The sequence below is a fragment of the Onychostoma macrolepis genome, chromosome 16 (genome assembly GCF_012432095.1).
Source record: "Onychostoma macrolepis isolate SWU-2019 chromosome 16, ASM1243209v1, whole genome shotgun sequence".
NCBI lineage: Eukaryota > Metazoa > Chordata > Actinopteri > Cypriniformes > Cyprinidae > Onychostoma > Onychostoma macrolepis.
In genome coordinates this window covers 9787099-9799749 of record NC_081170.1, presented here as the reverse complement: position 1 = coordinate 9799749, position 12651 = coordinate 9787099, and the positions used below count along the sequence as shown (strand labels likewise).

At 39.1% G+C, this 12651-nt stretch overlaps 1 protein-coding gene across 1 annotated transcript in view; it reads right to left on the bottom strand.

Moving 5' to 3' along the window:
- Nucleotides 1–12651, bottom strand: part of eif3ea (eukaryotic translation initiation factor 3, subunit E, a) — a 74161-nt gene that overhangs the window by 43277 nt on the left and 18233 nt on the right. Inside the window, exon 4 of the mRNA XM_058746595.1 lies at nucleotides 7236–7278. Coding sequence (XP_058602578.1) covers nucleotides 7236–7278 — 43 coding nt within the window. The remainder of the gene's footprint in view (nucleotides 1–7235; nucleotides 7279–12651) is intronic.

Below are 12651 nucleotides of genomic sequence, written 5' to 3'. Positions count from 1 at the left end.
GCTCGCGGAAAGCGCTAGAGAAACAGTATCCCTTCCGTGGTTATATCGGTATACGCTTAAAACAACTTAAAAACAAAAATACTTTTTTTGACAACTTTTTTTTTGTCTCGAGCCTTGGTCAAAATATTCGACATTCACGTTACATGATTTGACTGATTTTTACGTAGAGAGCGTGACAGCGCACCACATTAAAAGATAACAGCTAACAGCTGGCCAAATTAAAAAAACAAAACAAATTAAAACATTTTTGAGAGCAAGGGGGCCCCCTGGTGTTTCGGGGGCCCTACGCAGCTTGCGTATTCTGCATATAGGGAGGATCAGCTCTGTATATAATAATACAGTGCCCTCCAAAAGTATTGGAACAGTGAGGCCAATTCCTTTATTTTTGCTGTAGACTGAAAACATTTGGGTTTGACATCAAAAGATGAATATCAGACGAGAGATCAGCATTTCAGCTTTTATTTCCAGGTATTAATTAATATCTGGATCTGAACTTAGAAGATATCACCTTTTGTTTGAACCCACCCATTTTTCATGTGAGCAAAAGTATTGGAACAGATTGACTTAAACTAGATTAAAGTGAGTAAGACTTAATATTTAGTTGCAAATCCTTTGCTTTCAATAACTGCATCAAATCTGTGACCCATTGACATCACCAAACTTTTGCATTCTTCTTTTGTGATGCTTTTCCAGGCTTTCACCACAGCCTCTTTCAGTTTTGGGGGGTTACTCCCTTCAGTCTTTTCTTTAGCAGGTAAAATGCATACTCTACAGGGTTTAAGTGTGGAGATTGACTTGGCCAGTCTAAAACCTTCCACTTCTTGCCCTGATGAACTCCTTTGTTGTTTTGGCACTATGTTTTGGGTCATTATCTTGCTGCATAATGAAGGATCTCCCAATCAGTTTGGTTGCATCTTTCTGTAAATTGTCAGACAAAATATTTCTGAAGACTTCCGAGTTAATTTTGCTGCTGCCATCATGTGTTACATCATTAATGAAGATTATTGAGCCTGTCCCAGAAGAAGCGATGAAAGCCCAAGCAATTACATTACCTGTGTAATGTGTACTTATGTACACCTGTGTACACTGTTTCAGATGAGCTTGTATGCTTGGGATCATGAGTAGATCCTTTCTTTCACCAAACTTTAGCCTTTCCATCACTTTGGTCCATAAAATCAGTCCATAAAACCTTGTCACAGAATTTTTGAGGCTCGTCTCCTATTCTTCTCGCTAATGAGTGGTTTGCATCTTCTGGTGTAGCCTCTGTACTTTTGTTCATGAAGTCTTCTGCGAACAGTAGATTGTGATACCTTCACTCCTGCCCACTGGAGGTTGTTGCTGATTTTTACTAACAGTTGTTTTAGGGTATTTCTTTACAGCTGTCACAATGTTTCTGTCGTCAACTGCTGATGTTTTCCTTTATCTACCCGTTCGAGGTGTGTTACTTAGTGGTTGTCCAAATGGTTGTACTTGTTCACTTAAATTAGAAGTTATTTTTAAAGTCTAATAAATGTTAAAACTGATAGCTCTTAATTATAATGTAATGTCTAATTTAAATACACATATATTAGTGCTCATTTTGACAGCACACACACAGTGCCCTCCAAAAGTATTGGAACAATGAAGACAAAATTGTTCTGTTGGCTGTGGAGTCAAGACATTTGCAAATATGATGAAAAGATGAATATGAGACAAAACCACAGAATGTCACATTTTATTATTAGCCGTTTCAACACATACATGTTTTACCAAATAAAAAGAACAGCAAGAATGGCAGACATAAAAGATTAAAAGCTACTATTTAGTTGCAATCCCTTGCGCACTATCAGAGCAGTGAGTCTGTGACCCATAGACATCACCAGACTCTTGGTCTCATCCTTTGAAATACTTTCCCCAGCCTTTAATGCAGCCAATTCCAATTGTTGCTTGTTTTGGGGAGTTTCTGCCTTTACTCTCCTCTTCAGCTGGTGAAATTCATGTTCAATCGGATTTAAATCTGGGACTATCCATTTCTTTGCCCTTATAAATTCTTTGACTGAACTGGCAGGGTGTTTTGCGACATTGTCCTGATGCAATATGAAGCACTTCCCAATGAATCTGGTGGCATTTTCTTGAATATTGGTAGGCAAGATGGTTTCGTACCCTTCCAAATTCATTCTGCTACTGTCATCATACATTAAGTCATCAGTAAAGTTGAGAGGGTCTGTTCCAGAGACAGCCATGCATGCCCATGCCATGACACCACCTCCACCATGCTTTACAGATGAGGCTGTATGCTTGGGATCATTGCAGTTCCCTTTTTTTCTCCACATTTTTGTTTTTCCAACACTTAGATAAAGGTTCATCTTTGTCTCATCTGTCTATAAACACAGTTCCAAAACTCTTCTGGCTCACCTTTGTGCTTTTTTGCAAACTCTAATCTTGCCTTTCTATTTTTGGAGCTGGTCAGGGGTTTATATCTTGCTGTGTAGCATCTGTAATTCTGTGTCAAAGTCTCCTGAGGACAGTAGATTGTCAGAGCATCACCCCAGTTTTCTGGAAGTTGTTGGTGATTTTACAGACACGTCTTTTAGGGTTCATTTTCACACCTTTTATGATTTGTCTGTCATCAACTACTGTTGTTTTCTCAGCCAGTCAGGTAGTTGTTGGTGTCGCTGGTGGTTTCCAAACTCTTGATTTCTCCATGCCCTTTGTTTTTGCTATAGCTCTAATTGACTTCCTCTTTTCTTTTAGCATCCATATTGCTTGCTTTTCTCTCAAAGTCAGCTCCCTCATCTTCATCCTGGTTTGTGTGTGTCATCATCGAATGCAAGATTCAGAATGCAGAAGTAATGAATATAACTGATACGACACATTCCCTGCTTTTAATATCTGAAGAATTAATGCAACAGGACACAGCTGATCACTTAGAAAGACCTGTGAGGCAACTGTTCCAATATTAATGCTCATATCAGATAGGGGGATGAAACTCTAAAAGTGCTGAACTTCTTAGTTGGTAAAACATCTAGGTGTTGAATCACCCAATAATAAAATGTGACATTCTGTAGTTTTGTCTCATATTCATCTTTTCATCATATTTGTAAATGTCTTGACTCCACAGCCAACAGAGCAATTTTGTCTTTGCTGTTCCAATACGTTTGGAGGGCACTAATACACATATATACACACACACATATACACAGTAATTATAAACGCAACACTTTTGTTTTTGCTCCCATTTTTCATGAGCTGAACTCAAAGGTCTAAGACTTTTTCTATGTACACAAAAGGCCTATTTCTCTCAAATATTGTTCACAAATCTGTCTAAATCTGTGTTAGTGAGTACTTCTTTGCCGAGATACTCCATCCACCTCACAGGTGTGGCATATCAAGATGCTGATTAGACTGCATGATTATTGCTCAGGTGTGCCGTAGGCTGGCCACAATAAAAGGCCACTTTAAAATGTGCAGTTTTACTGTATTGGGAGGGTCCGAAAACCAGTCGGTATCTGGTGTGACCACCATTTGCCTCACGCAGTGCAACACATCTCCTTCGCGTAGACTTGATCAGATTGTTGATTGTGGCCTGTGGAATGTTGGTTCACTCCTCTTCAATGGCTGTGTGAAGTTGTTATGTCCTTATTGGCAGGAACTGGAACACGCTGTCGTATACACCGATCCAAAGCATCCCAAACATGCTCAATGGGTGACATGTCCAGTGAGTATGCTGGCCATGCAAGAACTGGGATGTTTTCAGCTTCCAGGAATTGTGTACAGAACCTTGCAACATGGGGTCGTGCATTATCATGCTGCAACATGAGGTGATGGTCGTGGATGAATGCCACGACAATGGGGACAATGGGTCTCAGGATCTCATCACGGTATCTCTATTAAAAATGCCATCAATAAAATGCACCTGTGTTCGTTGTCCATAACATACGCCTGCCCATACCATAGCCCCACTGCCACCATGGGCCACGATCCACAACGTTGACATAAGCAAACCGCTCATCCACACGACGCCATACACGCTGTATGCCATCTGCCCTGTACAGTGAAAACCGGGACTCATCCGTGAAGAGAACACCTCTCCAAAGTGCCAGATGTCATCGAATGTGAGCATTTGCCCACTCAAGTCGGTTAAGACGACGAACTGCAGTCAGGTCAAGACCCCGATGAGGACGACAAGCATGCAGATGAGCTTCCCTGAGACGGTTTCTGACAGTTTGTGCAGAAATTCTTTGGTTATGCAAACCAATTGTTGCAGCAGCTGTCCAGGTGGCTGGTCTCAGACAATCTTGGAGGTGAAGATGCTGGATGTGTAGGTCCTGGGCTGGTGTGGTTACACGTGGTCTGCGGTTGTGAGTCTGGTTGGATGTACTGCCAAATTCTCTGAAACGCCTTCGGAGACGGCTTATGGTAGAGAAACAGATATTCAATTCACGGGCAACAGCTCTGGTGGACATTCCTGCAGTCAGCATGCCAATTGCACGCTCCCTCAAAACTTGCGACATCTGTGGCATTGTGCTGTGTGATAAAACTGCACATTTTAGAGTGGCCTTTTATTGTGGCCAGCCTAAGGCACACCTGTGCAATAATCATGCTAATCATGTCTAATCAGCATCTTGATATGCCACACCTGTGAGGTGGATGGATTATCTCGACAAAGGAGAAGTGCTCACTAACACAGATTTAGACAGATTTGTGAACAATATTTGAGAGAAATAGGCCTTGTGTACATAGAAAAAGTCTTAGATCTTTGTGTTAAGCTCATGAAAAATGGGGGCAAAAACAAGTGTTGCATTTATAATTTTGTTCAGGGGTGGCATGGTACATGTATTCGTACCGAACCGTCACGGTATGGGCTTCTCGGTTCGGTGCATGAGGCCTTACAACGAATACAGGCAATTCACCCCCAATCCAGAAGGGGGCGCCCGCAGCAATGCAACGCTGTTTGATAACCGCCAGCGCCAGCAGAAGAACAGCAAATGCCATGAGTTGCACATTTGAAAACAAAGTCCACTAGACAGTGACCATGTGCTGGTTCTGAATGGGTCTCTCAAATAGACTGACAACGGAGTATACTTTAAAGGCTTGCGCACTCAACTGTTTGTGAAATGGAGCTTTGTGCTCGTGTATCCTACCTCTCTCATTCGTCACAAATCCAAATATTCCATAATATTTCCATATTTGCGATGTAATGTATCTGAATGCTAAACCATTATTATGTAAATTATAGGCTTTGTACTTCAGTCGCGTTTCAACGGTGACACAGAGGAGGGCGTGCTGATGTTTGGTTAACTATTTTATTTTGATAAAGTACCAACTGTGCTGTCAAGTTAGCAGTGCTGGAACTGATGGGTTTATGTATGTGTGTGTGTGTGTGTGTGTGTGTGTTTTTCCCTAGTTTATCTGTAAACTAAATCAAATATATTTCAAGAATTAATTCCTTGTATGTATGTATGTATGCATGTATGTAGACTACTGTAGATTTTATATATATAACAATGTAATAATATTTAGTATTCACATCTAGGCGGAAAAAAAAAAAATAGTAATTTGTACTACTGTCTGTTCAAAATAAATGAAAAGAAACAGTTTTTTTTTTAGTTTTTTTTGTTTTGTTTCCTGTTGTACCGAAATTGTAACGAACCGTGACCCCGAACCAAGGTACGTACCGAACTGTGACATGTGTACCGTGCCACCCCTAATATACACACACACACACACAGTATACATAATAATCGAAAGTAAGATAAGCCCTACTTTGAATAAATCTTTACATTATTATTGGCTGAAAATCTTCCCCTCAAACATAACTCTCAAATCCAATGTCAATCTTGTCATGCACATCATGTCAATTCCTTTAAAAATCAAATAAACTATTATTTTAAACATTAAAATTGACTACGTTTACATGGACATCAGTAATCTAATTATTTACCTTATTCTGAATGAGACAATATTATGATTAAGGTGTTTACATGGGTTGCTTTTAGAATAATCATTTCATGTTCCCGTTTTACATGTTATAGTACATGGATCGATTAATGGCACACGTCATTACATCACCAAGCAACGCCATCCGACGTGCCCTCCAGAATTTCACGTATAAACATATAGTTTGTCTTTGTGATGATGCCATATATAGTTTTGGGTGTTTCATTTTTAATTTTATGAACGCTTCAAGTGCAGTTAATTATTTGTACGTGCATACAAACGACGGCGGTGTTGAAGCTCTTTTATTTGACGTCAAACGGTTGACCGCTGCCGTTTGTGTATCCTGTCGCAAAATGCGGCGAAAAGTCCTACACAACAGTAATAATGTGATTAAGGTGTATACATGTCTGTACTGCCCTTCAATAATGCGACTAAAATAGGAACACTCCACATTTGTGTTTACTTCGATTATGACTTTAGCCGGATTAAGGTAATCAAAAATCTCTGTTTACATGGTAGACTCTTAATCAGAGTATTGTCTTAATCGTATTAAAATCGGAGTATTGATGTCCATGTAAACGTAGTCAATGTTTTGATTGGCTGTGACTTTGGTGCTTGGTGCATTATTTTACTTAAAAATTATCTGTACATAATCACTGAACCTCATCAGGAAAACTGTGACCACACATGACCTCAAGATTATCGTCTCACCATTTTAAACGGCAATTCTCAAGTTCAGCTAACAGCACTGACCAGAGAGTACCAGCAGTTTGATGGACAGTTCGGTAGATCACACTTGGGAAACTTGCTGGCAGAGCGTCTCAGAACAGAGAGTTCATTGTGTGTGTGTGTGTTTGTGTGCTCGCAGTAAACTAGAGCCCTGGTGCGGATGTCGTTAAGGCTACAGAGGCCTTCCTGGGGGCGGCGACGAGAGGGCTGTTAAGGCGAGGATCGTGTCGTAAAGACGGCGCAGCCCGTGCAGTGAAGGTGCACTGAGGACAGGCCTCAGGTCAGTTTCAGGATGCTGGGGTGGGAGTGCCGTCAAGTCAAATATAGAATCCCCAGCATTCTTGAGGCCATACACATGGGTCCCGAGCTGTTCCGTTTATTCTGAACTATTCGCCACAGAATGTAAATGTCCACAGAAATTTCTGCAAGCCATAAAATCCCCGAAAATGACTTAAGGTTTTGGGAAGTCATTTAATGTGTTGCTGCTCAGGGCTGCCCCTCCCGTTGGCCCCCCAAAACAACACTGGGTTCATAGAAGAGTCATGAGAACTCCTCAGAGGGGTGGAAGAGTCAGCAGAAGTACTTACGCCATGCTTGTCAGCCAGATAGTCGAACAGCATACGCCCGTCCCTGGAAGACAAACATTTTGGGGTTAGCAAGGGTTTCTTAAGGTTGCAAGAGTGGAAGAAAAACACTTATTTTCTAAAGGTAAACATTCTCAGGATGACTCATCTAAGTGGAAATCATATGAAATAACATTATATTTATTTATTTATTTAAATTACACATACGGGTCAAAGACAAAAAGTGGTTTTCAAGCATCTAAACAATATTAAGCAACAAGTTTAATAAACAGCTTTATTCTTTTTTTCTCTCTCTACATTATAATGTGTCCTATTTTAATTTTATTTTTTGATTCGGTCATATTTAAAACAACATCATTAGATGACATTAAAAGACTAGATAAGGATCACAGTGCAGCCCCCAAAATACTAATTAACTGCAAATTTAAATCTTTAAAGTGATCCCCGGGTATTAAGACACGTATAGCTTAATATAACGTAAATGATGTCTCTTATTTAAATATGTAGTAAAAAACCCATGAAAATGTATGTTATTTGAAAAAAATCGACATCGTTTTTGGACTATGGGGGGCGCCATTATTTTACGTGCACAGTACATTCTGCGTTGATGTCAAATGGTTGCACTCGGTCAGCTACTGACGCTTTTTACCGCAACAACTCAGAATACACAACTCAGAAAATAAAATACTGATACGATACCACATTGTGAGGCTTTTGGTTGAAATTTTCAGTCGAAGGGCAACAAAATAAGTGATTTAATGTAAGACTTCACTGCTTTCCTAGCGATAAAAAGAGGAGAAAAGAATGGGAAGATGCCTGTGGACGAATAAAACTTCCTAAAGACCCGAATCTTTGTTCTCTCCACTTTAGCCCTGATGCCTTTGAGTCTTTTAGTAGTCTTGTGGGGAAAAAAAAAAAAAAAAAAAAAATCGATGGTACAGCATTTGGTTTAAACCTATACTTATATCCATCACTACCTGTAAGCTCTTTCAGTAGCTGTGGTCATCATATCAGTATTTTATTTTCCTAGCTGTCTATTCCGAGTTGTGTTGTGGTAAAAATAGCAACAGATAGCACTAGTAGCTCACGGAGTGCAACCATTTTACGTTATCAGAAAAATGGCGCCCCCCATAGTTCAAAATATGTATAAAACGATGTGATTTTTTAAAATAACAAATCTTTAATGGGTTTTCTACTACATATTTCAGTAAGAGACATAATTTACGTTATATTAAGCCATACAATTCTTAATACCCAGGGATCCCTTTAACAATCTTTGCCACTATCCCTCAAACTACTAGATTTTAACCATTTGTGACCCTGGACTACAAAACTAGTCAAGTCGTTGGGGTATATTTGTAGCAATAGCCAAAAATACATTGCATGGGTCAAAATTACCCATTTTTCTTTTATGCCAAAAATCATTCGGATATTAAGTAAAGATCATGTTCCATGAAGATATTTTGTAAATTTCTTACCATACATATATCAAAACTTAATTTTTGATTAGTAATATGCATTGCTAAGAACTTAATTTGGACAACTTTAAAGGGGTCATATAATGGTACATGCACTTTTACAAGTTGATTGTACTGAAATGTGTGTTAGCAGTGCCTGTACACAACCATCATAAAATGATAAAAATCCATCCAGTGTTTTTTTTTTAATCTCCTTATTTGTTTTACCCTGTCTCAAATCAAGCCGTTCGACCGTGTGGACGCCACACGGTCAGACGCCTCCCACGATGGTTGATTGACAGCAGTGTTTCAACACAGACCCGCCCTTGCTCGTGAGCGAGCTGTCAATCATAGTCCGCGCGTCATTGTTGATATACGCTGGAGCTGTCTATGAGCAGAATGGCGTCTAGCGATTGTGGTGTTCTGTTCTCGAGTGCAATAATGAACACAGCAGTCATTTTGATGTTCCTAAGTCCGAACCGCTGAAGACACAGTGGCTGAGTTTCGCTTTTGAAGGAATATTCCCCACGAGCAACGCGTCAATGTTTTCATGTTTGCGCGAATCATTTTCACCAGACTGCTTTATAAATGAAGGTCAGTATAAAGCTGGTTTTGCTAAGAAGCTGCTCCTGAAAAAGAATCGGTACCAACTATTCGTGTTCCTGCTGAACCTCCAGAAGAAGTGAGTGTAACGTTTAATTAACCTTTATATTAATCTTTATATTAATCTTTGCAAATCGCTAGCACACTTCACGATGTATGTGGCTAATGTTTACATTCAGGGTACATGCATGTTTTCTATTCTGACGTTCTCAATATAATTAATAATCCCACGTTTATAATGAACAAAACGTTACGGTTGCACAGTATCCTCAGAGACTCCGCTGCCATTCTTCAAAATATACCCTCAACTGTTGTCAAGGCAACACTCCACGTGTGTTAGTGTCAAAACGCCCCACAGAACAGAGGGGCGGGCGAGCAAAGCTCACTAGCATTTAAAAACACACGCACTAAAGCGGTGTGCTGAACAGAGAGCTGTTTTTGAGCAGGTAAAATGAGTGTTTTCTTACAATACTAATGAGAATTTTTAATTAAAGTATATTACAAACTTTCAATTTAGACCCTAAAGAATCATATTAGCTTGTACAAAAATGGCATTATATGACCCCTTTAAAGGCGATTTTCTCAATATTTAGATTTTTTTGCACCCTCAGATTCCAGATTTTCAAATAGTTGTATCTCAGCCAAATATTGTCAGATCCTAACAACCCATACATCAATTGAAAGCTTATGTATTCAACTTGTTTAAGCTTATTTATTCAGATGATGTATAAATCTTAATTTTGAAAAATCTACACTTAAGACTGGTTTTGAGGTCCAGAGTCACATTTGTCAGCAAGAAGTTAAGCATTTAAAATATAATTTAAAAAATAATATGATCACTTATTCTTGTATTTTTATCATTTTTAAATAAGCACAGGTCAGAATTAATATGTTTTTTTTTTTTACATACATATCTGTTACACTGAATGATGAAGGAACATTGCACCCATATTTTGATATTTGAAACAAACGTTATTTGAAACATTAAAGATGACACCTTACTTGCATGTAATATGCTTTCTATGTACATTAAACAACTTGTAAATTTAATTTGATGCGGACAGTACTAAAATGTGACGTGTGTGTATGTGTATATATACAGCTGCATGCGAACGTTTGGGAACCCCTTGCAGAATCTGTGAAAATGGGAATAATTTTAACAAAATAAAAGAGATCATACAAAATGGATGTTATTTTTATTTAGTACTGTCCTGAGTAAGATATTTTACATAAAAGATGTTTACATAAGAGCCAGGGGTGAAAACTTTTTGAATTTGAAGATCAAGGTAAATTGTACTTGATTTGTCTTCCAGGAAACATGCAAGTATCTTCTGTTGCTTCCGAAGGGCAGTACTAAATGGAAAAAATAATGATATATTTCATCCTTCATCCTGTTCAAGATTTGGTTTTCAAGCTAAAGTAAAAGACCGCTTCTTAAACCAGAGAAGGTGAACATGTTGGTATTCTTGTAGAAAAAAAACACGCAAGTCCTGTCAGCGACAGCCAGTTTAGTTTTACTTTTCTTTTTGAAAAGCTTATCTTTGTTGATTACCTCAAGTTACACTATGTAGGCTTTCCTTAATTTTTTTTAATATTATTTATTTGATTCCTCAGTGTTTGCTTAACATTCTGTAATTTATTAGTCGGTATATAATACAGCATGTGATGTATCCTATGCCATGCCTTGTCTTATTCATTTTTGTTAAGTGTTATGCAAGCTAGTTTGTCATTGTAGCCTACCGTTTTATTGTTGTTGTGCTTTTTAATTAAGAATAACAATGAATCCATATTTTGTTTTAGTCTTAAAACGTGAAAGGTGTATAGATATAAGCAAAACAGACAATTATCTTTTCTTGTAAAACGTGACACCAAGATCGCGAATGTGAAAGTGAAAGCCACGACAAAAGGAATTCCTGTTCACAAAATTTTTAAAAAATCACAAATAATACTGATGAAAAAGAACGGGTTGAATGTTGAACACTTTCGTTACCATATAACTGTAAACTATGATAAAAGTTCATCAGTATGCATTGATTAATCAAATGTTTTTATATAAAAAAAAAAAAAACCAGGTCAAGTAACCACACACAGTGTTAAGAACCAAGGGTTCCCAAACTTTTGAAGGGGGTTATTTTAAAGTGCATATTGCAGGTTAAATTTTTTCCAAATGAATATATAAACTTGTATGAAAATACCATATGAACCGTTAATGCAGGATTTGAAAACGTTTTACAAGACGTGAGTGCACAAATTTAGAAGAAAAAGTGATTTCCTTGACGGTTCTCAAAAAACGCTTTTTTTTAACATCGCGTCGTATTACGTCACATAAGGGAGTCGTGTGCCGCGCGCTGCTGGTGTTCAGTGGAGCGCGCGCGAGTCAGTGTGTTTTCGAGAGTTATTTTTATTTCAGTTTATTATTGTCATGGTAAATTGTGTTTGTGGAGGTAACGCTAACTCCAGCCTGTCAGGACATGGAGTCCACAGGTTTCCTAACAAGAAATAGGACGGTATATTCTGGGCCTCGGTGCGTTTGTGCAGCTGAAGAGACAGGACTTCACTGATGCATCTGCTTCGAGAAACGCGGTGGTGTGTAGCTTAACGATCACTTTACACCGGAGGATTATCATCCCGGCGATATGAGTTCCACATGGGATGCCGAAGCAAGAGCCTAGTGAGACTTGGTGCACACAGCAGCTTCATCGGGTCCCAGTCCGCCTGCACATCAAGTGTGGGGGTCACATTCTCCACTAAGACCCGGTGTGTAACGCATCCAACTCCCTGCAGCACTGACTTTCCTCAGCTGTGACCATGGCCTCGCATTTACCACAAGCACCTATGAATCAAAAACGTGTTTATCTCTCTCTCTCTTGCGGTGATGAGAAACCGCTATATAACGTAACGTTAGTGTCGGATATTAACGAGTTGTGACGCCTGATCAACGCTTATTAGTTTCTGTTACTGGTAAGTATCAATATTCGTAGATGACCAATACTAGCTTTGCTATTGCCTGATTAATACATATCGTTAGCTAAGGTGTGTGTATATCTGTAAGCTGACTGGCCTCTCACCAAGACACCTGTCCTGTTCTCCTCACACATCCACTCAATCCGTCTCCTCTGACCGTTGTTCTGTCTAATCCTGGCCTGTCCCTGCTCTCTTGGCCGCATAGCAGGCTCATAATTTTATCTGTGGTCCGTCATACTAGTGTAAATAAACATTTAAAATTTCCTCAGCATCCGAACTGTCGTTGCGATCCATTGCTTTCCTATGGTTAACATGGTCCGCTCTCCCTTTTGATGCGTCACTTCCGGTTTTGGCGGGTTTTCAGATGCGGAAGTAAAATTCTCTCACAAAAACGA